The sequence below is a fragment of the Balaenoptera physalus genome (assembly GCF_965194825.1).
Source record: "Balaenoptera physalus genome assembly, chromosome: 8".
Taxonomy (NCBI): domain Eukaryota; kingdom Metazoa; phylum Chordata; class Mammalia; order Artiodactyla; family Balaenopteridae; genus Balaenoptera; species Balaenoptera physalus.
Window position 1 is genome coordinate 114,572,620 of NC_138887.1, and position 27,555 is coordinate 114,600,174.

At 35.3% G+C, this 27,555-nt stretch overlaps 1 protein-coding gene and 2 long non-coding RNA genes across 16 annotated transcripts in view; 1 reads left to right on the forward strand and 2 right to left on the reverse strand.

Moving 5' to 3' along the window:
- LOC309666439 overlaps positions 1 to 27,554 on the forward strand; it is a 242,609-nt gene extending 215,055 nt beyond the window's left edge. Inside the window, exons 2-3 of one of the 2 annotated variants that reach the window (XR_014267108.1) lie at positions 20,276 to 24,102; positions 27,026 to 27,554. This is a non-coding gene — a long non-coding RNA (uncharacterized lncRNA). Of the gene's footprint in view, positions 1 to 20,275 lie in introns of both variants that reach the window. The other variant, XR_014267109.1, reaches the window with a different exon arrangement.
- LOC309666443 overlaps positions 1 to 27,555 on the reverse strand; it is a 367,092-nt gene that overhangs the window by 219,408 nt on the left and 120,129 nt on the right. The gene's annotated exons all lie outside the window — the stretch shown is intronic.
- The window catches only part of LOC309666438 (uncharacterized protein), a 312,121-nt gene that overhangs the window by 58,170 nt on the left and 226,396 nt on the right, over positions 1 to 27,555 (reverse strand). Inside the window, exon 5 of one of the 13 annotated variants that reach the window (XM_082473902.1) lies at positions 180 to 17,116. The exons of 11 other annotated variants lie outside the window; for them this stretch is intronic. In XM_082473902.1, the coding sequence (XP_082330028.1) occupies positions 17,037 to 17,116 (80 nt within the window). In that variant the 3' untranslated portion in view covers positions 180 to 17,036. Of the gene's footprint in view, positions 1 to 179; positions 17,117 to 21,125; positions 21,217 to 27,555 lie in introns of those variants that run through there. One more of the 13 variants, XM_082473899.1, reaches the window with a different exon arrangement.

Sequence of the window (27,555 nt, forward strand, 5' to 3'; positions counted from 1 at the left end):
TATTTTTGTTTTCTCTTTTTTTCTATCAGTTTTGCTAGGAATTAATTAATTTAAAAAATCTTTTCAGAGAAGGAGCTTTTAGTTTTTGTGTCCTTATTTATAATTGCATTGATTTTTATTTTATATTTATTATATTCATCTTTTTACTTTCTTTAAATTTTGTCTCTTTTCATTTTAGCTTCCTTTGATAAAAGTTTAATCACTGATTTTTTTGGCCTTTCTTTAATATATGCATTTAAGGCTATACATTTCTCTCTAAGCACTGCATTATCTCTTTCATACAAGTCTTGATATGTCATATCTTAATTATAATTTAGTTCAAATTACTTCCCAACATTTATTTTGATTTCATCTTTCATTGACTTGTTATGTAGAACTCTCTTATTCAAATTGCAGACTTTGGGGATTTTTCTAGTTATCTTAAAATTATTAAATACTAGTTATTAAATCCCCTTGTGATTAGGGACATATTTACTCTCAGTGATTTCAATTATTTGAAATTTATTACAGGTTTCTTTATAGCCCAACATGTTAATATCAATACAATTTCAAAATCATATTATCTCTGAATACAGATAGTTTTACTTCTTCCTTTCTAATCTGAGTGCCTTTTCTTGATTTCAATTACCTATTTTGGCTAGAACTCCCAGCACTATGATGAATGAGAGTGATGAGAACAGGTACCCTTTTCTTGTTCCTGATCCAGGAGGAAAACATTTAGTCTTATAGCATTAAATATGATGATAGCTGGGGTTTTTCCTAGGTAGACTTAGTGGGTTAAAGAAGTTCTCTTGTATTTCTAGTTTGTATACTTCTTTTTTCATGAAAAGATAGTAGATTTTTGTCAAGTGCTTCAAATAAGGATCTTTTGAGATGATCATGTTATTTGTCTTTTTTAATTAATGTGATGTATTACATTAATTGATTTTCAGATGTTAAAGTAACCTTACATTCCTGAAATAAACCCAATTGATCATGCTATATAATCCTTTTTGTATGTTGCTGAATTTAGTTAGTTTGAACCAATAGGTCTTTCAGCCTCTGCTGAAGGGCTATGGGTACACATGTTAGGATGAACCTTCATTGCTCTAGTAGTTTACAACTCTGCTTCAGCTTCCACTTCATGTTTCCACAGAGCCTCAAGATAAACCAAAAGTGAGAGATTAGGACCTTCTGAGTCATTTCCTGGGCATGTTCAGAGCCCTGCATGTGCACATGTCTTTCTAGATAACCAGAAATATGTGACAAATATTTAAAGCTTCTGTGAACATCTTATTCCCTAGATTTTCCTTTCAGCCTCCTGTTTGCCCCCAAATGGTATTGATACTTTAGTCAGCTGCAGTGTTGAACAATTGCTGCGGATTGTTTTTGGCAAATATCCCAGGGATAGCGCTGTTTGCCTTCAGTGAGCTCTAAGTCAGGTTAAATAAAGACTAACTCTGAGAAGAGGGTTTTTTCAGGGAGCAGCCGGGCATGTCAGATAGTTACAACTCTCTGGGAATGGGGCTTTTAGGGAGCTATAATTACCTATGTGTTAGGCCAAATGGTCAATGGTCTAAGTCACTTATGCTCCTTTCTGTTCTTCTTTTTGCTTGCTGTGCCTCAGCATGGCCATTTTTATTGATGTGTCTTCTACTTCACCAGTGCTGTGTCATGCTATAAACAGTCTGCTATTAAAATCATCCATTGAATTACTAATTTCATTTAATGTATTAATCATAATCATTGTAAGCTCCTTATCTTTTTCTATTGTCTATTTTATTCTCTAGGTTATTGATCAGATAGCCATAACTCTTCATATGTTTGTGTTTTTAAAACTTTGTTGATATAGAATTTGCAGACCATAAAATTATCTTAGTTTTTTTTTTTAATTTCAGCTTTATTGAGGTATAATTGACTTATTTAAACTTTCTGAGTATTAATTTCCTCATTGTAAAACAGGGCAATACATGCATTTCATAGGCATCTGTAAACATCGAATAAGCTAATTTATAAAAACTATTCACAGAACACTAGGTATACAGAGCTCAATAAATAGAAGCTATTATTATGAAATAGCATTATGTTTAGAAATCAGAAGACCCACATTCTAGTGATTTTAGTGTAGATCCTGCATTTAGCAGTTGTTTCCTTGGGCAATAATAGTTATTTGAATTTCAATTTTCTCACCAGTAAAATGGGGAAATAATTTCTGTCCTGCCCTTCCTTCTCATAGCACTGTCCAAAGGATATGAGAATGCTGTATAAGCCATTCAGTGCTAAGGAGATATGAAGAATTTCTAGTTGTCCAGTAGAATTTCTATTTGTCTAGCTTTCAAATCAGTCAAGTGTTTACACTTTAGGAGTGCTGGGAATAGGCTTGAGGGAGGCAAGTGACAAAACTGGAAAATGAAGCTTTTTAGACCCAAACTTATCAGATTTAAGGTTCATCTCTGCAATACTTTGTTTCCCTTACTTTCTTTTGAAGGGATCTGAATGAATCAAGATATTAATGCGAGGAGAAGCAACTGATTCCTGAGGACATGGGCTATCTTGCCAGGATACCTGATCCACTGTAGATGCTAAAAATTTTGCCTTTGATAGATTGAGAATGCATGGCCAGCATAATCCACAGGAAGAGGAATGCTTCTCTTCCAAATTGTGACGATGTATCCTCAGTTCTCCATGACTCAGGAAGAGGCAGGTTGAATGGGAAAAGGGAAGTGAGGAGGAAGAAAACCTGAGGGAAATAGAATGATGCATGAAGAGGAAGAGAAACTCTTAGAAATGAGAAAAGGAAACACCACCCTCAAATTAAATTTGTTGGCATGAAAAGATGCTGGAGGGAAGGGGTGTTGGATGGAAGGGATGCTGCCTCTGGACCAATCAAAAAACATTTGCTAATGAAGAAACTAGGGCAGAGGGGTAAAATGACTAACTCAGGGTTACTTATAAGAGCTGACACTTTAGCAGTCACTGGTGATTTTCTATGGTGTTTAAAAAATAACAAAATCTTGATGTTATCTTTGACATTTCTCCCTCTGTCTCTCACACTCAAATTCATCCATAAACAACTTCTTTTGAATGTATTTTAAAATATATACAGAACCTGACCATCCCTCATCATCTGTACCACTACCATCCTAGGCAAGCCACCCTCATCTCTCTCCTGCATTAGTGAATGGTCTCATGCTTTCCCCTTGCCCCCCAGCAGAGTGATCTCTGTAAAAACTTTAGATCATATTACCTCTCTGTTCAACACATTCACTGGCTTCCCATCTTAGAGTAAAATTCAAAGAGCTAACCATCACCTAGGAAGCCCTGAATAAACCTACCTCCCCTATGCTTCTTTCATTTCATATCCCACCACTACCCCCCACCCACCTCATTCTTTCCAGCCACAATATCTCTGATATTCCTTTGACAAAAGCAGCATGCTCCTACCTTGGGACCTTTGTACTTGGTGGTTCCCTCTGCCTGAAACACTCTTCCCTTAGATATCCACATGGCTCACTTCTCACTCCTTCAGGTCTACTCCAGGGTCAGCTTATCAGACCACCTTCCAAACCAGCTTCCTTAATTAGTGCACACACACTCAGCCCTGCAGTCCTCTACTTCAGCAGTCCCCAAACTTTTTGACACAAGGGACTGGTTTCGTGGAAGACAATTTTTCCATGGACTGACGGGGTGCGGGGGGAGGTGGAAGGTTTTGGGATGATTCAAGCGCATTACATTTATAGTGCACTTGATTTCTATTATTATTACATTGTAATATAATAATGAAATAATTATACAACTCACCATAATTCAGAATCAGTGGGAGCCCTGAGCTTGTTTTCTCTTGTATCTTAGTTTTTAATAATTTGGCAGGCACTGTATATAAAAGAAGTGTAGAGGCTGCAACTGGTGATATATTCATTACCAGAGAGGATTCTCCTTTTTCTTAGTTAGGTTTGGGGATGGTCACCTTCATCCAATCTAGGATTAAGCTCATTCAGAGTAGGGTAAAATTTTCAGAAAATTTAGCTACTTTTGGTTAACCACATTACACCATAACTCTGTAGTCCTTCAAGACTTTTAATTGAGCATCTCATGGGATTTTGGCTATACTGAAAGACTATGAGGATTTAATTCTTCCGAAGATAACTTTTCTAAGGTTTTCTCTTTAGCATCTGCCGAATAATGCTTCACAATTTGGTAAGGGTCTTGAGAGAAATTTCCTCCTTGGTTTTGAGGGGTCCTCCATCCTCTGACCTTATCATACTAGCACACACCCAAGTCAAAATGTTTGTTGGTTTCTCTATCCTACAGCAGCTACCTTCTGCCACTGGACTTGAACCTCCATCTGAGCCCTAAATCAGAGCTTCTACGTAGTATTTGCAATCAGAGCTCCTACATAGTATTTGCTGTACGTTCTAGTGTGAATTCATCACTCATTTCAGTACCTTCATCTCTGGCCTATTTTGCTTCTGCTTAGATCCAATTTATATCTGACAGGGGTAGGCCCTAAACTCCTAAGCAGTGAAAATCTAAGGGAGATTTCACTTTCCTTTTCAGAGCTTTCCTCCTAAGTCCTTACCCATGGCACTCAGCCTGGCAATTCAGCCAGGGCTGTGTAGAGGAAACCAGGATTATATAATCAGTCCTCAAAATGGTCACATTTTGTCATTCCAGACCCTCATACCAGTTAAAAGCTCTGCAAGTTTTTCTTTCTCTAGCAACAGTCCACTGTCTGATCCTAAGCCTATGCCCCAAATTGGCAAATGCGTTCATTCTAAAATGCAGCTGCTTATCCATCAACTCACTTCTGAATGTTTATCTCCTCTGTGGAATTTTATTTCATCTAGTCTTCTTAGCTTCCACAGATCTCTAATGTCTTTATTTATTCATTTTTTTGACACACAATAAACTGAATTTATTTAAAGAGTAAAATTTGTTAAATTTTGACATAATGGATAGACCCATGAAACTGTCACCACAATCAAGATAGTGAATATATCACTATATAATCCTCATGCTTTTTTTGTAATTCCTCCCTCTCTCTCCTTCCTGTCTCCCACCCCAGGAACCCCTGACCTACTTTCTGTATCAAATGTCTTTAAAATATAATTTATAATTTGTCTTTTTTGTTGTTCTCAGTATTAAAAAAGATAAAACTTCCAAAGAAAAAAACTGCACAGCCACAGAAGAAATGTAAATATCATACTCAGTTGAGAAAATGATAAATCTCTTTATAAAAAGGAAAATGCAAATCAGTCAATAAGGTATCATCCTTCATCTGTTAAACTAGAAAGTAGAATAAAAGGGAAAGAATGTTTTCTGCTGTTACATGTCAGAATCTGTCAACATTTTCTTAAAAAATAATAAAGTAGTATGTTTTAAGAGGCTAAGTGGGTTCATACTCTTTAAGCGAGTTTTTCTCTCTCTAAAATATGTGGGAGGTAATTTGATAAAAGTAAAAATTTTACAAGAATTTTCATTATATAGTTAATTAAAATAGGGGAAAATTGACAAAAACCTCAATGTATAAAAGAGGAGAGTGTTTAAATAAGTTATGCACATTTATAAAGGATTATTATACTATTAAATTGGTGTTTTCAAGATATTTGTAATATCATGGAAAAATATTTGCAGCAAAATGTTTATTTTAAAACAGGTTACCTCATTACCCCAATAATAATTTCAGTAATAAAATGCAATGGCTTTGTAAATCTAAAATCTACTGCCTGTAGAAAATAATGAGCTGTAAGTAAGTTCATATATTAAGTGTTTTCTTCTCTATCATGAGATTATGGATTATTCTTTATACTTTTTTCTAATTTTTAAGTTTTCTACAATAAGTATGTGTTGCTCTTGAAATATGAAAAACAGTAAGGAATTACTTTAAAATGATTTGGAAGATTTTGATATAAATAATTAAGTCTAGGATGTGTATAAAAGGCCAAATATATGTATTTATGTCTAATACCCTTTTTTAATTGACATAACATTGGTTTATAACATTATATAAGTTTCATGTGTACAACATTATATTTTGACTTCTGTATACACTACAGTGGTTCACCACCAAATGTTTAGTTTCCATCTGTCACCTTATAGTTGACTCCCTTTACCCATTTTGTCCTTCTCCCACACCCCTTCTTTTCTGGTAATCACTACTCTGCTCTCTGTACCTATATGTTTGTTTTTATTTGGTTTGGTTTGTTTGTTTGTTTTGTTTGTTTTTATATTCTACATATGAGTGAAATCATACAGTATTTGTCTATCCCCATCTGATTTATTTCATTTAGTGGAATACTCTCAGTGTCCATCCATGTTGTAGCAAATGGCAACATTTCATCTTTTTTATGGATGAGTAGTATTCCATCGTTTATATCCATTCATCTGTCAATGGGCACTTAGATTGTTTCCATATCTTTGCTATTGTAAATAATGCCGCAGTGAACATAGGGATGCATATATCTTTTCGAATTAGTGTTTTCATATTTTTCAAATAAATACCCAGAAGTAGAATATCTGGATCATAGGGTTGTTCTATTTTTAATGTTTAAAGGGATCTCCTTACTATTTTCCATACAGGCTGTACTAATTTACATTCCCACCAACAGTGTATGAGGATTCCCTTTTCTCCACATCCTCTCCAATACTTGTAATTCCTTGCCGTTTTTATAACAGCCATTCTAACAGGCATGAGGTGATGTCTCATTGTGGTTTTGATTTTCATTTCCCTAGTAATTAGTGATATCGAACATCTTTTCATGTGCCTGTTGCCATCTGTATGTCTTCTTTGAAAAGAATCTCTATTCAGCTCCTCTGCCCATTTTTAAATCAGGTTGTTTTCTGTTGTTGTTGTTATGGATTTGTATGAGGTTTTTATACATTTTGGGTATTGCTCCCTTATCAACTATATGATGTGTAGTATCTTCTCCCATTCTGTAGGTTGTCTTTTCTTTTTGTTGATGGTCTCTGCTGTACAGAAGCTTTTTAATTTGATATAGTCCCATTTGTTTTATTTCCTTTGGTTTCCCTTGCCTGAGGAGACCTATCTGGAAAGATGTTAAGACTGATATCAAAGAGCATATGACCTATGTTTTCCACTAGGGGTTTTATGGATTCACATCTTACATTCAAGTCTTTACTCTGTTTTGAGTGGATTTTTTTGTGTATGGTGTAAAATAGTGGTCTAGTGTCATTCTTTTGCATGTGCCTGTCCAGTTTTTCCGGCAACATTTATTGAAGAGACTATTTCTCCATTGTATGTTCTTTGCTCCTATGTTTTAAATTAATTGTCCATAAAAGTGTGAGTTTAATTCTGGGCCCTCAATTCTGTTCCATTGATCTGTGTGTCTATTTTTTGCCTGTACCAAGATGTTTTGATTATTATAGCTTTGTAGTGCATCTTGAAATCACCAAGTATGATACCTCCAGCTTTGTTCATTTTTCTCAGAATTGCTTTGGCTATTTGGGGTCTTCTGTGATTCCCTATAAATTTTAATGTATTTGTTGTTTTTCTGTGAAAAATGTCACTGGGATTTCATTAGGGATTGTGTTGAATCTGTACATTGCTTTAGGTAATACAGACATTTTAACAATGTTAATTCTTCAAGTCCATGAGCATAGAATATCTTTGCATTTCTTTGTTTCTTCTTCAATTTCTTTGAACAATATCTTATATAGTTTTCAGTGTACAGGGTTTTCACCTCCTTAGTTAATACAATTTATAGGTATTTTACTGTTTTGATGCAGCTGTAAATGGAATTGTTTTCTTAATTTCTCTTTCTTCTAGCTCACTGTTAGTGTATAGAAACACTATTTTGCATATTGATTTTGTATCCTGCAACTTTACTGTATTTGTCTATTATTTCTAATAGTTTTCTGGTGGATTCTTTAGGTATTTCATATATAAAATCATGTCACCTGCAAATAGTCACAATTATACTTCCCCCTTTTCAATTTGGATGTCTTTTATTTATTTTTCTTGACTGATTGTTCTGGCTAGGATTTCCAATACTACGTTGAATAAGAGTGGTAAACGTGGACATCCTTGTCTTAGCCCTGATCTTAGAGGAATAGCTTTCATTTTTTCACCCTTGATTTTGATGGTAGCTGTGACTTTATATGTGGCCTTTATTATGTTGAGGTACATTCCTTCTATACCAATTCTGTTGAGAGTTATTGTTTTGAATCATAAATGGGTATTCAATCTTGTCAAATGCTTTTTCCGCATCTATTGAGATGATCATATGGTTTTTTTATCCTTCATTTTTTTAATGTGGTGCATCATGTTGATTAATTTGTGGATGTTGAACCATGCCTGCATCTTGGAATAAATCCTATTTGATCATGGTGTATGAGCCTTTTAATGTATGGTTGTATTTGGTTTGCTAACATTTTGTTGAGAATTTTTGCATCTGTGTTCATCAGAGATATTGACCTGTAATTTTCAAGGTGTCTCTGTCTGGTTTTGGTATCAGGGTAATTTTGGCCTCATAAAATGAGGGGGGAAGCATTCCCTCCTCTTCAATTTTTTTGGAAGAATTTAAGAAGGATAGGTATTCAATCTTTGAATGTTTGGTAGAATTCACCTGTGAAGCTGTTGGGTCCTGGACTTTTGTTTTGGGGGAGGTTTTATTTTATTACATTTTTATTTCTGTTTTTTTTTAACATCTTTATTAGAGTATAATTGCTTTACAATGGTGTGTCAGTTTCTGCTGTATAACAAAGTGAATTAGCTATACGTTTACATACATCCCCATATCTCCTCCCTCTTGCGTCTCCCTCACACCCTCCCTATCCCAACCTCTAGGTGGTCACAAAGCACCGAGCTGATCTCCCTGTGCTATGCAGCTGCTTCCCACTAGCTATCTATTTTACATTTAGTAGTGTATATATGTCCATGCCACTCTCTCACTTCATCCCAGCTTACCCTTCCCCTCCCGTGTTCTCACGTCCATTCTCTAAGTCTGTGTCTTTCTTCTGTCCTGCCACTAGGTTTTCAGAACTTTTTTTTTTTTTTTAAGATTCCATATATATGTGTTAGCATATGGTATTTGTTTTTCTCTTTCTGACTTACTTCACTCTGTATGACAGTCTCTAGGTCCATCCACCTCACTACAAAGAAATTAATTTCGTTTCCTTTAATGGCTGAGTAATATTCCATTGTATATATGTGCCACATCTTCTTTATCCATTCATCTGTCGATGGACACTTAGGCTGCTTCCATGTCCTGGCTATTGTAAATAGAGCTGCAATGAACTTTGTGGTACATGACTCTTTTTGAATTATGGCTTTCTCAGGGTATATGCCCAGGAGTCGGATTGCTGGGTCATATGGTAGTTCTATTTTTAGTGTTTTAAGGACCCTCCATACTGTTCTCCATAGTGGCTGTATCAATTTACATTCCCACCAAAAGTGCAAGAGGGTTCCCTTTTCCCCACGCCCCCTCCAGCATTTATTGTTAGTAGATTTTTTGATGATGGCCATTCTGACTGGTGTGAGGTGACACCTCATTGTAGTTATGATTCTGTTAGCTACTATTTTGCTGAGGATTTTTGCATCTATGTTCATCAGTGATATTGCCGTAGTTTTCTTTTTTTGTGGCATGTTTGTCTGGTTTTGGTATCAGGGTGATGGTGGCCTCATAGAATGAGTTTGGGAGTGTTCCTCCCTCTGCTATATTTTGGAAGAGTTTGAGAAGGATAGGCATTAGCTCTTCTCTAAATGTTTGATAGAATTTGCCTGTTAAGCCATCTGGTCCTGGGCTTTTGTTTGTTGGAAGATTTTAAATCACAGCCTCAATTTCAGTGCTTGTGATTGGTCTGTTTATATTGTCTATTTCTTCCTGGTTGAGTCTCGGAAGGTTGTGCTTTTCTAGAGGTTGTCCATTTCTTCCAGGCTGTCCAATTTATTGGCATATAGTTGCTTGTATTAATCTCTCATGATTCTTTGTATTTCTGCTGTGTCATTTGTTACTTCTCCTTTTTCATTTCTAATTCTATTGATTTGAGTCTTCTCCCTTTTTTTTCTTGATGAGTCTGGCTAATGGTTTATCAATTTTATCTTCTCAAAGGACCAGCTTTTGGTTTTATTGATCTTTGTTTTCGTTGCCTTAATTTCTTTTTCATGTATTTCTGATCTGATCTTTATGATTTCTTTCCTTCTGCTAACTTTGGGTGTTATCTGTTCTTCTTTCTCTAATTGCATTAGGTGTAAATTTAGGTTGTTTATTTGAGGTGTTTCTTGTTTCTTGAGGTAGGATTCTATTGCTATAAACTTCCCTCTTAGAACTACTTTTGCTGCATCCCATAGGTTTTGGGTCATCGTGTTTTCATTGTCATTTGTTTCTAGGTATTTTTTGATTTCCTCTTTGATTTCTTCAGTGATCTCTTGGTTATTTAGTAGTATATTGTTTAGCCTCCATGTGTTTGTATTTTTTACAGAATTTTTCCTGTAATTGATATCTAGTCTCATAGCATTGTGATCAGAAAAGATAATTGATATGATTTCAATTTTCTTAAATTTACCAAGGCTTGATTTGTGACCCAAGATATGATCTATCTTGGAGGATGTTCCATGAGCACTTGAGAAGAAAGTGTATTCTGTTGTTTTTAGATGGAATGTCCTATAAATATCAATTAAGTCCATCTTGTTTAATGTATCATTCAAAGCTTGTGTTTCCTTATTTATTTTCATTTTGGATGATCAGTCCATTAGTGAAACTGGGGTGTTAAAGTCCCTTACTATGATTGCATTACTGTCAATTTCCCCTTTTATGGCTGTTAGCATTTGCCTTGTGTATTGAGGTGCTCCTATGTTGGGTGCATAAATATTTACAATTGTTATATCTTCTTCTTGGATGGATCCCTTGATCATTATGTAGTGTCCTTCTTTGTCTCTTGTAATAGTCTTTATTTTAAAGTCTATTTTATCTGATATGAGAATTGGTACTCCAGCTTTCTTTTGATTTCCATTTGCATGGAATATCTTTCCCCATTCCCTCACTTTCAGTCTGTATGTGTCCCTAGGTCTGAAGTGGGTCTCTTGTAGACAGCATATAAACGGGTCTTGTTTTTGTATCCATTCAGCCAGTCTGTCTTTTGGTTGGAGCATTTAATCCATTTATATTTAAGGTAGTTATCGATATGTATGTTCCTATTACCATTTTCTTAATTGTTTTGGGTGTGTTATTGTAAGTCTTTTCCTTCTCTTGTGTTTCCTGCCTAGAAAAGTTCTTTTAGCATTTGTTGTAAAGCTGGTTTGGTGGTGCTGAATTCTCTTACCTTTTACTTGTCTGTAAACATTTTAATTCCTCCATCGAATCTGAATGAGATCCTTCCTGGGTAGAGGAATCTTGCTTGTAGTTTGTTCCCTTTCATCACTTTAAATATGTCCTGCCACTCCTTTCTGGCTTGCAGAGTTTCTGCTGAAAGATCAGCTGTTAACCTTATGGGGATTCCCTTGTATGTTATTTATTGTTTTTCCCTTGCTGCTTAAATATTTTTTCTTTCTATTTAATTTTTGTTAGTTTGATTAATATGTGTCTTGGTGTGTTTCTCCTTGGATTTATCCTGTATGGGACTCCCTGTGCTTCCTGAACTTGATTGACTATTTCCTTTCCCATATTATGGAAGTTTTCAACTATAATCTCTTCAAATATTTTCTCAGTCCCTTTCTTTCTCTCTTCTTCTGGGACCCCTATAAGTCAAATATTGGGGCATTTAATGTTGTCCCAGATGTCTCTGAGATTGTCCTAATTCTTTTCATTCTTTTTTCTTTATTCTGCTCTGTGGTAGTTATTTCCACTATTTTATCTTCCAGGTCACTTATCTGTTCTTCTGCCTCAGTTCTTTTGCTATTGATTCCTTCTAGAGAATTTTTAATTTCATTTATTTTCTTGTTCATCATTGTTTGTTTACTCTTTAGTTCTTCTAGGTCCTTGCTAAACGTTTCTTTTATTTTCTCCATTCTGTTTCCAAGATTTTAGATCATCTTTACTTATCACAACTCTGAATTCTTTTTCAGGTAGACTGCCTATTTCCTCTTCATTTTTTTGGTCTGGTGGTTGTTTACCTTGCTCCTTCCTCTGTTGTGTATTTCTCTGTCTTCTCATTTTGCTTAACTTACTGTGTTTGTGGTCTCCGTTTCGCAGCCTGCAGGTTTGTAGTACCCGTTGTTTTTGATGTCTGCTCCCAGTGGGTAACGTTGGTTCAGTGTGTTGTGTAGGCTTCCTGGTGGAGGGGACTGGTGCCTGTGTTCTGGTTGATGAGGTTGGATCTTGTCTTTCTGGTGGGCAGGACCATATCCGGTGGTGTGTTTGGGGATGTCTGTGAACTTATTATGATTTTAGGCAGCCTCTCTGCTAATGGGTGGGTTTGTGTTCCTGTCTTACTAGTTGTTTGGCATAGGGTGTCCAGCTCTGTAGCTTACTGGTCGTTGAGGGGATATGGGTCTTAGCTTTGAGATGGAGATCTCTGCAAGAGCATTCATCATTTAATATTACGTGGGGCCTGGGGGTCTCTGGTGGACCAATGTTCTGAACTTAACTCCCACCTCAGAAGCTCAGGCCTGACACCTGGCCAGAGCACCAAGACCCTGTCAGCCACATGGCTCAGAAGAAAAGGGAAAGAAAGAAAGAAAGAGAGAGAAAGAAAGAAAGGAAGGAAGGAAGAAAAAATAAACAAATAAAATTAAATATAGTTATTAAAATAGAAAAAAATTATTAAAAATAAAAAAAGTAATAAAAAGAAAAGAGAGAAAGAAGAGAGCAACCAAACCAAAAAACAAATCCACCAATGATCACAAGCGCTAAAAACTATACTAAAAACAAACAAACAAACAAAAAAACGGACAGTGAGAACCCTAGGACAAATGGCAAGAGCAAAGCTATACAGACAAAATCACACAAAGAAGCATACACATACATCCTCACAAAAAGAGGGAAAGGAAAATATATATATATATATATATATAAAATAAAAAAGGAAGAGAGCAATCAAATCAATAAACAAATCTACCAATGATAATAAGCTCTAAATACGAAACTAAGATAAACAGAAAACCAGAAACAAATTAGATGTAGAAAGCAAACCCCAAGTCTACAGTTGCTCACAAAGTCCACCGCCTCAATTTTGGGATGATTCATTGTCTATTCAGGTATTCCACAGATACAGGGTACATCAAGTTGATTGTGGAGATTTAATCCACTGCTCCTGAGGCTGCTGGGAGAGATTTCCCTTTCTCTTCTCTGTTAGCACAGCTCCTGTGGTTCAGCTTTGGATTTGGCCCTGCCTCTGTGTGTAGGTCTCCTGAGGGCATCTGTTCCCCACCCAGACAGGACGGGGTTACAGTAGCAGCTGATTAGGGAGCTCTGACTCACTCAGGCTGGGGGGAGGGAGGGGTATGGAATGCAGGGCGAGCCTGGGGCAGCAGAGGCTGGCGTGACATTGCACCAGACTAAGACACACCATGTGTTCTCCCGGGGGCATTGTCCCTGGATCACGGGACCCTGGCAGTGGCCAGCTGCACAGGCTCCCTGGAGGGGAGGTGTGGATACTGACCTGTGCTTGCACACAGGATTCTTGGTGGCTGCAGCAGCAGCCTTAACGTTTCATGTCCGTCTCTGGTGTCCATGCTGATAGCCGTGGCTTGTGCCCATCTCTGGAGCTCGTTTAGGCAGTGCTCTGAATCCCCTCTTGCACCCCGAAACAATCGTCTCTTACCTCTTTGGCAGGTCCAGAGTTTTTCCCAAACTCCCTTTGGGGAAGTTTTAGATTTCAGTTTTAATCTCCTTACTAGTGATCATTCTGTTCAGATTTTCTATTTCTTTATGATTCAGTCTTGGAAAGATGTATGATTCTAAAAATATATCCATTTCTTTTGGTTGTCCAACTTTTGTGAATAGCTGTTCATAATGTTCTCTTATAATTTGTTGTATTTCTCTGGTATACATTGTAATTTCTCCTCTTTTGTTTCTGATTTTATTTTTCTGAGCTTTCATTTTTTTTTGGAAGTCTAGCTAAAGGTCTGTCAATTTTGTTTATCTTTTCAAACAATCAGCTCTTAGTTTTATTGATCTCTTCTGTTGTCTTTTTAGTCACTATTTTATTTATTTTCACTCTGATTATTATTGTGTCCTTTCTACTATAGGTTTCATTTCTTCTTTTTCTAGTTCCTTAAGGTGTAAGTTTAGATTGTTTATTTGATATTTTTCTTGTTTCTTGAGATGGAATTGTATTGCTATAAACTCCCCTCTTAGTACTGCTTTTGCTGCATTCCATTGACTTTGGTATGTCATATTTTCTTTTCTCTTCAGGTATTTTTTAAATTTCTCTTTTGATTTCATCATTGATCTGACAGTTGTTCAGTAGCATGTTGGTTAGTTTCCATATATTTGTGATTTTTTCCAGCTTCCTTCTTGTAGTTGATTTCTGGTTTCATACATTTGTGGTTGGAAAAGATGCTTGATATGCTTTCAATCTTTTTAAATTTATTGAGACTAGTTTTGCGTCACAACATATGGTCTTTCCTTGAAAATGTTTCATGTGTACTTGAGAAGTAAGTGTATTCTGGTGCTTTTGGATGAAATGCTCTATATCAATCTATTAAGTTCATCTGGTCTAATGTTTTATCTAAGGCTGCTGTTTCCTTGTTGACTTTCTGTCTGGATGATCTGTCCATTGATGTCAGTGGGATTATTAAAGTCCCCTTTTTTAATTTGTGTGCTGTCTATTTCTCCTTGTAAGTCTGTTAATACTTGATTTATATATATTGGTGTTCCTATATTAAATGCATATATGTTAACTGTTATGTCTTCTTGATGAATTGTCCCCTTTATATAATGTTCATCTTTGTCTCATGTTACATTTTTGGTTTGAAGGATATTTTTTTCTGATATGAGTGTAACTACACCCACTTTCTGTTGGCTGTCATTTTCTTGGAGTATCATCTTCTATCTCTTCATTTTGAGCCGATGTTTGTCTCTAGGGCTGAGATAAGTCTCCTGAAAGTAGCACATAGTTGGGTCTTGTATTTTAATCCATCCAGCCACTCTGTATCTTGTGATTGGTGAATTCAGTTCATTTACAGTTAGGGTAATTTTTGATAGATGAGGGCTTTGTATTGCCATTTTGTCTTTTGCCTTCTGGTTTCCCTATATCTCCATTGTTTCTTATTCCTTGTGTTTCTATCTGCCATTTTAGTTTGGTGGTTTTTTATGATGTTTTTCTATTTCCTCTTTTTTATGTTTCATGTCTCTGCTCTAGATTTATGTTTTGTGGTTACCATGAGCTTTGTATAACATGTCTCATAAATAACATAGTCTTTCTGTTGATAGCATCGTATCTTCATTTACACATATGGGTTCCATCCTTTTCCTCTTCCCCTTTTATGTTTTTGTTGTTGCAAATTATCCCATTTTACGTTGTGAGTTTGCTACCAAATTCTCATAGCTATTGTTACGTTTCCTGCTTTTTCTCCTTTATGCTATAATTAAGTATTTAACCTATTCTGATCAGAGCTGCAATTTTCTGATTTTATCTATCATCTTACTCAGTTTGTGTACTGTACTTTTGCCTTTTCATTTCAAATAGAAGAGCTCCTTTCAACATTTCTTGTAAGGCAGGTCTAGTGTTGATGAACTCCCACAGCTTTTGTTTGCCTGGGAAAGCCTTTGTTTCTTCTTCATATCTTAAATATAACTTTTCTGGATAGAGCATTCTTGGCTGAAGTTCTTATTTTTCAATATTTTGAGTATGTCATTCTATTTTCTCCTGGCCAGTAGGATTTCTGGTGATAAATCTGCTGATAGCTTAATGGGGGTTCATTTGTAGGTTACCATCCTGTTTTCCCTGGCTGTCTTTAAAATTCTTTCTTTGCCATTGACTTTTGATAGTTTTAATACAGTGTGCCTTGGAGAAGGTCTCTTTGTGTTGAGGTAATTAACTGTCCTTTTAGCTTCTTGGACTTATATATCCAGTTCCTTCCCTGGGTTTGTGATGTTCTCAGCTATTATTTATTTAAATGAACTTTGTGCTCCCTTCTCCCTCTCTTCTCCTTCTGGGATGCCAGTTATCTTTATGTTGCCCTTCCTAAAGAAGTCAGCTAGTTCTTGTAGAATTCCTTCATTTAAAAAAAATTAGTTCTCTCTACTTTTCTACCTCTTTTATTTCTAGATTTCTATCTTCGATCTCACTAGCTCTCTCTTCCATATTACCTACATAATACTTTATAATGCATTCTTCATATCATTTATTGAGTTCTTCAGATCCAGACTTTGTGTGGTTCTTTTTCAGAGTTTCAGTCTCTGTGGTAAAGTATTCCCTCTGTTCACGAATTTTATTGCTGGGCTCATTGAACTTCCCTTCTGATTTTTCTTGTAGCTCATTGAGTTACTTCATGACAGCTATCTGAGTTATACTGAAATATTCCATGACTTTAATTTTGGTTTCTGGAGGTTTGTCATTTTCTTTTTGTGATGCCATGTCACCATGGTTTTTTGTGGTGATTTATGTGTTGTTCCTCTGCCAGAGCATTTAAAATAGAGAATGCTTTTCTTCTTTAGGGGAAGCTTTTTTTTTTTTTGGCTTGATTCTAATAATTCAACAGATTAGTAATTAGAGGACTTTATTTTGTTTTTCAGTAGGTGATGGTATAGCATTAGCTTTTGGTTTCTCTTACCTGGCCTGTGTCCAGCTCTATTTGAGAATTGGCAATTTCCACCCTCCATGGCCTCTGCCAGAGACACTGCCAAGTGCCTTTGTTGTCAATGCTTGTGCCTCTGGGGTCACTGCTGCCTTGCTGCTGCCAGTATCACTGCTGTTGTTGGCATCACTGCCTGGGGCACCAGGATGGTGGGTGCCTCTACCACCTCTGGGTTTGGATTCACAGGTACCACCCCTGTGGGAGGTTGGGCTGGAGTCACATGCCCTGCCTCCTCTGCTACTGTTGGGTTCTCTGGGGCTGCAAGCTCAGCTGCGGTGGCTTGGAGGCCAGGATTACAGGCACTGCCTCAGTTGTTCTCCAGACTTTACCTCCTTTATGTCCTCCAGTCTACCCACCTTTAGATGTACAAATGTGGGGAACTCTCTGGCTTCCCGGTGTGTTGGGTAGAGGAACCTTCATTGAGTTGTGGGTGTTCTCCTGGTTGTGAATTGAAAGGGAGAAACAAAGGGAAGGATTCATGCTGCTATCATGCTGATATTGCCTTTGGTCTAATACCTTTTGTAGGGATCTTAGAGCTAAAAAAATATGCAACTGACAGAGAAATGAGATATATTTTTAATATCATATACAGATTTTTATTTCTATAATAGCTATTATTTTGGTTTTGGTTAAACTTAATTATGAAAACTTCCTTTCAAAAGAACCCACCTACTCTAATATAGCATTTTTAAAAAAATATTTAAAAACTGATACCATTCTGCTTATGAACCTTGAATCCTGCCCCCTGAGTTCCCTATTACCTGCTTCAGGCAATTCCTGAGAAACCTCCCAGGCAAATTTACTATCTGTGAGGACAGAATGACTAATACTAGTTTAGAGAAGCAGTTTTAGAGAGAGAAGTTTAGTAAGTGTTTCATTTATTTATGATCTAGCTCTACTAGTTTGAACTATTCTGACTCTGCCTGATAATATTGTATGAAGGTAGTAGAAAGCTAAAAATTATGGGTTGCATTTAGACAGTTAAAAAAACAAATATTTCTAATAAAATGACTCAGAGTATGTTATATTTTAATAGAGTTATAATATAAAAATATTTCTAAATATGCACACAGAGTTTTCCATAGTGTTTAAATTTGTGATGGTAATAAAAAAGAAAGTAATTTAAGTCCTAAAATATTAACATGTTTGCAATATTATTAGATGCAGATAATAAAAGTAGGAGCTACCCTTCATTGAAAGACTACCCAGTACAAGGCTCTGTGCTAAACCCTTTACACATGTTTTTTTTATACAATCCTAATCTCAATAATATGAGATAGATACAAATGACCATTCACCATTAATGACTATTCCCACTTCATAAGTGAGAACATTAAATTTTAGAAAAATAGAGTAAAAAAACAAGTAATAGATGACCAAATCGGAATTTGGCTACAAATATAAGAGTTGGCACTCTTAACCCTATGCTTTCTATCTCATCCTAAAATTTAAAAGTACAGCTTTTCTCTTCTTTTCAGATACATTTTTTTATGTAAAATATCAGTCATTTTCCTTATTTTTGTACTGCCTGTTTTTATTGGGATTTTAGCATGAAACAGATGGTACACTTAAATTAGGATAATTCAAAGGGAGCTTTAAAAGGGGACTATTTCTAAGTGTGGGCAGAATGTAGGGAAACCTCAGGAGATAGTACAATATCACAGAGTGAACTACAGCAGCTGTTGTTCCCACTCTGAGACCTGAAATGATACGGAGTGGGAGTTGTTGGATACCCAAACCCAGTAGGAGACACTGATAGAAATAGTGCCAGCTTGAGAGGATCTGTGACCTTCAGTCCAGAGATGCAACTGTCTTGAAGCAACCTTACAAAGAAGGAGCCAGGGGTTAATTAACCATCCGACTTCCTGTACAAGCTTCCTATTGGTTGAACACAAACTGAAGCCAGGAGACAAAACAGTCCACAGATGGAGTCCAATAAAGTAGAGAAGGGAGGAGAGAGGTTCTGCAGGGATAGAGAGAAGGTATTCTCTGCACACTCATGCAACACAAATGAAAATAATTCTTACATAATACCTTAGAATTTTTGCAATATATTACAAATTTTAAACACATCGAATAATTTTTAATGATGCAGATGTAGAGAAGGACATGTGGACACAGTGGGGGAATGGGAGGGTGGGACGAATTGAGAGATTAGGTTTGACCTAAATACACTACCATGTGTAAAATAGATAGCTAGTGGGAACCTGCTGTATAGCAGGGAGCTCAGCTTGGTGCTCTGTGATGACCTAGTTGGGTGGGATGGGGGGGTGGGAGGGAGGTCCAAGAGGGAGGGGATATAGGTATACATATGACTGATTCACTTCATTGTACAGTGGAAACTAACACAATATTGTAAAGCAATTTTACTCCAGTTAAAAAAAATTACCACTTTAAGTAATTAAAGTGTTGATATTTCTTAATTACTTTTAATTGTTTATTTTATTCCAAACAAAATTTTATGTTCAAATAGAGCTACCTTTATTATAGATATCATTATTGAAATGATAACTTAGAGAAAATTTAATCAAGCAAAATTCATCTAATTTATTTAGTCTTGAGCAAAACTTACAGTGAAAATTTTAGCACAAAGATTTTTGCTGTGCCAGCAATGTTTGCAATGTAAGAAAAAAGTTAACAAGACATTTTAATTATTCACACTTTAAGTACTATAGCGTAGAGGTCAACACTTATGGCTAAAGGAGGAATATACACAATACTAATGTTAGAACTTTACATCCATAACAAAAAATATGAAAAACTTACTTAGTGCTTACTGCATACAGGACACTGTGCAAAAGCCCTTTCCATTCATCATCTTAATGTTTCCACCTTAAGTCCTATGAGATATTTGTACTATTAGCCTTATTTTAAAATAAAAAATGCAGACTTAGATGTAGTCATTTGATCACATATAACTTATTTTTTCATTAATTCATGTCTTCATTATTCAAAATATATTTATTGTGCTACTAAACTATGAGCAACTTGAAGGCAAGGACTGTGTCTTCCATCTCTTCATTTCCTTCAATTTGCAGTGCTTAGTACATTGGAATGAATGACATTTTCCATCAAGGTATGGCCCATGGTTTTCAGGGGCAAAGAACTGGATTATATCTGAAAATGTAGGATCTTCTCAGCATCTGGGAAAGCCTGGCACACTTGACTGAGAGGTTTCTTGTGGTTTCTGGAGAGGCTCAGCATTTGTCACCTGCTGGACATTGACTGAAAGAACTGAGGTAGAATTTTCCCAAGATGTTATTTTGAGACTTGCTCAAGGTTCCTTGATTGGAGTTCTCCATGTGAACAGGCCTAAGGTCTCAGGAAGCAGTGTTTCTTTCTGGCAACAATATATTTTATCACAGACCTCTAATTAATCTTACTTTAGGGGGAATGAAACAGGACATAGACCCACAGAACCTATTGTAAGGCCAGATTGAGAGTCCCTGGATCTGTCTCTGATTATGTGAGCTGCTTGCTCCTGCTGTGAGAGTTGTTTCAACAGGGCATTCAGTCATAGAATTACCTGTGATTCTAGAAAATAAGTGGACTATCAGAGAACCCCTTCCTTTTGTCTGCTCCTAATCAGCACCCTAGGTAATGGTGAGTAAGAACCTCCAGGAAGGTGAGCTGGCTCCAGATCTCTTACAGACTTCCAAGAACTTAACATACGGTAAGAACATCACTGACATGAGCACTGTCTTTTAAGATGCAGGCCATCCCTCAATCACAGGTTTAATATACACTGGATTAAACATGTGGACCAGGATACAGTCAGCATGGAATTAATTTAGTCCTTGTTTCAAAATGGTTAAACTCCAAGTGGCCAAAAGGGAGAAAAATAGCTAACACTTTTATAGTATTTATGTTGGGCCACGCTTTTGTGAAACTCTTGGAGTTTATTAATTTACTTCATCTTCAAAGCATGAAGTTGGGTATTACCAATTTCTCCTCTTAACAAATGAAGAACGTTAATGCAGAGACGTTGAAAAATTTGCCCAAGATTATGCAAGAAATAAGTAATGGGATTGGGTGAAATTCAAACTTAGGCAGTGTAGCATCTTAGCTATGTTTTACCACAATGTTATACTATGTTTTAAATACATTTACCTCCAGATAAGACCTTTTGAGTCCCAGTGAGAAACTGCTTTGGTGTGTCCTTTCTCATAAAAGACTGGAGCCTGCCATTTGGAGGCAATATCTAAGGAAACCTTCTGCTGTATAAATTATCCAGAGGATAATTTACCTAGACAAATCATAAAATGACAAACGGTCCAATTGCACGTTTTATTGAAAAATCGAATTAAAATGCCTTCTTTAAAATTTCAGAAATCTCACATAAATTTTCACATATTCAGTTTCTGTGGACCGGTTTCCTCAGTTGATTGACAGCACTCTGTTGGTGTTCAGCAGCCACTGCCCTTTTTAGGTTGAATTGTGCCCACCTGTTTATTACAATTCTTCATAGTTCCTGCCAGAACTGGCCATGAGAGTTTAGGACCTCTGATCCACTGGTTCATGCTTTCATACTTCCTAAACTGTGCAAGTGTACAATTGTAAATTGTATAATTTTATATTATTTTTTAAGGAAAATAATATAAAATTATAAATACAAAAACAGCTGTGAAAGTGAATATTTATTTAAATTAAGAAATAATCACAAATTACAATTTATAAATATTAAATTACACAAATGCCAAAAAATCCAGAGAATATATTTATATTCAGTTAGAGTCTGACATGCTTTTATAATACTTTCTCCAAAATCTGGCTGCCTAGTCTTTGATTGCCTCTCCTTATGACAATGTGTTTTATATTGTTTTCTATAGCGAGATTATGACAATAATTAACAAAGTCCTAACAAACCTATATATTTATATCTCACTGAAACCAAACCAAACTAAATCCATCCCCAGCTCAACTGACCTTAAAAGTAACATCCCCAAAATGGCCATAGCCACCTCAAAATCATCAGACAACAGGAAATATGATGGAGGGGAAGCTGAAATAGAAAGAGATAGTGGTCTCAAGCAAAGGTAGTTAGAATGCTTCAGTGTCTGAGTCAGCTTGAACTACCAAAATACCACAGATTGAGTTGCTTCAAAAATAGAAATTTATTTGCTAACAGTTCTGAAGGCTGGAGGTCAGATCAGTGTGCCATCAGGGTGAGTTTCTGGTGAGAACTCTTTCTGACTTGCAACGAGCCACATTCACATTGTCTTTACAGTGAGTGGCGAAGAAGAGCTCTCTGGTGTCTCTCCTTTTATAAGGACACTAATCCTATCAGATTAGGGCTCTACTCTTAAGACCTTACTTAACCTTAATTCTCTCCTTTTAAGCCCTATCCCCACATACAGTCATACTGTGGGTTAGAGCATCAACATAAATCTTGGGGGATACAATTAAGTGAGCCACCATGATAGCTAAAGCTCTCCTCTGAGTGATAACCAATCTGCCAAATGATGGAACTATGGGAAGATCTTGTGTTGTCCTCTTTTAAAGGGCAAAAAATGTCCAAATACTCTTTATCTATAATTTTTTTAATTAAAAAATGTAAGTTCAAACACATGACCTCTGTCTCTGATGAGTGCTTGAAAGGATACCCCATAGTCATTGAATAGTATCAATGAGGCCACTGAGATGAGAGAAAATTTAGCATTTTCAGAGATACGGAAATTTGTCCAGTGTGGTTATGACAATGAGAGAAAGTGGCATAAAATGAGGCTGTAGCTCGAGGAAGAATCTAGGTTTTAATATTTGTTTAACCTACATACCTGATATTTTGAAAGGTTTAGATTTCAGACTATTTTAATATATAATATGTAGTTTCTTTATTTTTATTAATCATATACACAAATAGTAATCAGATGTGCTGATTGAGATGAGATAAACTATTACTATAGTGAGTTAATATAGTTACTGACACAAACCAAACTGAGCTAACATATATTTTATTGCAATCCAACCTCTTATCCCACCTTCAAAACTGCCTGTGGAGACAACCAATAGTTTGTTTTATGCGGGCATCTATTAGTCTAAAGAGACAGTACACAGATGTGAATAGTTGTTTTTCATAGATAATATATGTACTATTTAAACAATATATTTATCAATATACATACATATATATACATATAATATATGTATATATATATTACATATATAATAACTTAGACCAATAAGTGATATAACCACTATGCAACACTGGTGGTAAATCACATGGACAAGCTTTCTTTGAAAAACAGACTTCAAAAGATTATTTTTGTAATTTCTGCAAATAGGACACATTATTTCTTTATTCCAGCATTTGCAGCACTTTTACCCCAAAGTGACCAAAAACTGAAAAATTATTTTAAAAAGTAGTCACAAAACCTCTAGCAACACAGAAATCTCTCTCTTTCCTCCCCATGTTTTTGCTCTTCCACAGAAGTAGCCTCAATCAATAGTTTATACCTATCTTTCTACTCTTTCTCTGTGCATACACACACACACAAATAGATACAGATAAGGGATAGTTAGGGATAATGTGTAATTGCACATAAATATAAAATTACTTTTAATAAAATTATATATACACCATCTAGTGAGCTGTACATTTCTGTTCATATAGAGCTATTTCATACTTTTATGGACTTTCATATTATTAAAAATATACATATCCTATACTTTGTTAGTCATTATCCTACCGATAGATATTTAGTTTCCTATTTTTTCCTATTACTTAACAATGGTTCAATACCATTCTTATAAATATGCATTTGTGTGTATTTGTGATTATTTTTTAGGATAGATATAAGTATGCACATTTTCATTTTGACAGATCAGTGTCAATGTGTCAACCTTAAAAGTGGTAACAGACAAAAATCTCTACCAATTTACACTTCCATCAACTGTGTATGAGGATACCAATTTTAGTAGTCTGTTTTACTATTGTAATTTATCATATTCTCATTTCCAGTTCCATAATCTAATTAATGAAAACTGAAATCTTATTATCATATTTATTTGCATTACTGATTACTCATGACAGTGTTATTTTATAAGCTTGTTTGGCCATTAACATTTTTTTAAACTGAGAATTCCTGCTTTTGTTCTTTATCGTTTTTTCTATTGTTACCTTCTTTTGTCTTATGAGTTACGGGGACTCTTCAGCCATAAATATTAAACATTTTACTGCAATATATGTATTTTCAACCATTTCTTTTTTAACTACGCTTATAATGAATTTCATATAGACAAAGTATATAAACTTAGGTGGTCTTATCTATCTTTTTCTTTATGCCTTTAAAATTTTCTATCTCATTTAGGGAGAACATAATGTAGTGAACTTCTCTTGTCCTTTGGACTATTACCCAACCCCTGTGCATCTGATACTGGCATCCTTATTTTCCTGAAGGAAATCACTCTGACACTAAATGGATCAGGTGAAACAAGCTCCACTGAGACTCCATGGATTCTTACAAGTAGCAAACTTGGCCAGTGAGTAACCCGCATTCCAAGATCACAGAGTTGAGGCACATGACCAAGGCTATGTAACAGCAAGGAAATGTCAACCCTGGGACTTCTGCTGTTAAATGGATAAAAAGAAACTATTCATTCACTGGAGCCCTTGTGGATATAACCTAGGAATTTTTATGGCCATTTTGTCAACCTTCAGTAAACTTTGCATGCAAGTAAATCCAACACTAAGGAAAGCAATGTGGAACGATGTAGGGAAACACATTGCTAATGATACTGCTTGGGTACCAGTATCAACAGTGCCAAAAGCTGGGGCTACCCTTGGGCTCTTCATTTATGTGAGTGAATAAATTCTCAAGTTGTTACATTTTTAAAATACCCGTTTAAGTAGAGTTCTAATCTGCCTTGGACTAAAAAAAAAGGAACTCTCTAACATATTTTCCATCCCAATATAATTTTTCAAAATATCCTATACTTTCCTCTATAGTTTCATACACTTAATAATTTTCTCACTAAATTTACAATACAAAGTCATTATAAAAATATTAATCAATACACAGAAACTTAAGTGAGGAAGTTAAAATATTCTCAATTTTGTGAAAGAAGCACCACTAATTTTTATAATGTTCTTTTTTTCAGAATTTCAAAAGTATGCATTTTATTTTTTACAGTTCATTTTTTAAAAAGTTTTTATTGGGGTATTGTTGATTTATAATGTTGCATTAGTTTCAGGTGTACAGCAAAGTGATTCAGTTATTCATATATTCATTCTTTTTCAGATTCTTTACCCACATAGGTGATTACAGAACATAGGTGATTGAGTAGAGTTCCCTATGCTATACAGTAGGTCTTTGTTGGTTAGCTATTTTATATATAGTAGTGTGTGTATGTTAATCCCAAGCTCCTAATTTATCCCTCCCCCCGCCATGTTTCCCCTTTGGTAACCATAATTTTGTTTTCAAAATCTATGAGTCTGTTTTTGTTTTATAAATAAGGTCATTTGTATCATTTTTTAAATTAGAGTCCACATGTAAGTGATATCATATGATATTTGTCTTTCTCTGATTTACTTCACTTAGTATGATAATCTCTAGGTTCATCCACGTTGCTGCAAATGGCATTATTTTGTTCTTTTTTATGGCAGAGTAATATTCCACTGTATATATGTACCACATCTTCTTTATCCATTCCTCTATCGGTAGATATTTAGGTTGCTTTCATGTCTTGGCTATTGTAAATAGTGCTGCAATGAACATTGGGGTGCATGTATCTTTTCAAAGTATGGTTTTATCTGGATATATGCCCAGGAGTGGGATTGCTGGATCATATGGGATTCCTATTTTTCATTTTTTAAGGAACCTCCACACTGTTCTCCATAGTGATTGTACCAATTTACATTCCCACCAAGAGTGCAAGAAGGTTCCCTTTTCTCCATGCCCTCTCCAGTATTTATTATTGATGGCCATTCTGACCAGTGTGAGTTGATACCTCATTGTAGATTTGATTTGCATTTCTCTGATAATTAGTGATGTTGAGCATCTTTTCATGTGCTTTTTGGCCATCTGTATGTCTTCCTTAGAGAAATGTCTATTTAGATCTTCTGCCCATTTTTTGATTGGTTTGTGTTTTTTTGACATAGAGCTGCATAAACTGTTTGTATATATTGGAGATTAAGTCCTTGTTGGTCACTTCACTTGCAAATATTTTCTCCCATTCTGTGGGTTGTCTTTTCATTTTGTTTATGGTTTCCTTTGCTGTGCAAAAGCTTTCAAGTTTAATTAGGTCCCATTTTTTTATTTTTGTTTTTATTTTCATTACTCTAGGAGGTGGATCAAAAAAGATATTCCTGCAGTTTATGTCAAAGAGTGTTCTGCCTATGTTTTCCTCTAAGAGTTTTATAGTTTCCAGCCTTACATTTAGGTCTTTGATCCATTTTGAGTTTATTTTTGTGTATGGTGTTAGAGGATGTTCTAATTACATTCTTTTACATGTAGCTGTCCACTTTTCCCAGCACCACTTACGAAGAGACTGTCTTTTCTCCATTGTATATTCTTGCCTCCTTTGTTGTAGATTAATTGACCATAGGTGTGTGGGTTTACCTCTGGGCTTTCTATCCTGTTCCACTGATCCATATATCTGTTTTTGTGCCAGTACCATACTGTTTTGATGACTGTAGCTTTGTAGTATAGTCTGAAGTCTGGGAGCCTGATCCCTCCAGCTCTGTTTTTCTTTCTCAAGATTGCTTTGGCTATTTGGGGTCTTTTGTGCTTCCATATAAATTTAAAAAATTTTTGTTCTAGTTCTGTGAAAATTGCCATTGGTAATTTGATAGGGATTGCATTGAATCTGTAGTTTGCTTTGGGTAGTATAGTCATTTTGTATAATGTTCTTTTATATGTCCTTCTAGATAGACCTTGACCCCCCACCCACATATTTTTATATATGTTTTACTCTAGGGATGTTATTTTTCTTTTGGAAAATATACATTCTTTCTTTTGTAGCATTTTGGTATTATTTTTATTTATGTCCCTCTCATCTTCTATTTCCCTCTACCAACCATGTACCTAATGTTAACAGCCTGATGTGTACTTTTCTCCATGGTCATAATATTACTATTGCTATACATATGCACACATAAAATGGATTTTTGCCATTTTTGTGTAACAAACATGGGGCTTTATATACACTTTTCTGCATCTTGCTCTTCCCACATAATAGTATCTAAAAATCCCTCCAACTACAGTTATAAATCATTCTTTATTTTTCTTATATTATACTTTAGTAGTCAGTGCCACAATTTATTTACTAATATTTTGCCTATAAAAGATATGCTGTAATAACATTTTTCTTTTTTATTTGAATGCCTATATGTATTTTAAATTTTGGCAGATACTTTTGAGATTTCTCTTCCAAACTAATGAAAAGCAATCAATATTTTCATGAATATTCAAGATCAAGCCACTTTCCTTGCATCTGCCACACAAGTAAGTGTTACCATTTTAATAACTGTTATTAATATAAACATTATTTGGGCCATCTAGTTGTTACTTTTATATTTTCTTAATACTGAAATTGAACATTTTTACATATATTTATGGTATATTTGAATTAAAAAATTAATATAAACATATTGATATCCTTTACCATTTTTCTTTTAGTTTTGTTGATATTCTTCTTCTTAAGAGTTCTAGAACTTTACTTTCAATAGGTATTTTGAGATAACATTCCCTTACCTATAATATGCTTATATTCTTCTTCAACCTACTGCATTTGATTTGATTTATATGATTCAATTTCTCAGATTTCACATATATTTTCTTTCTCACACAGGTTTTGGAAAGCCTAGAAGTTTCTTCACCCCTTGTTGAGATCTGCAGGAGGTAAGTAAGGGCTTCACCTCCCTAGGATATTTCCTTTGA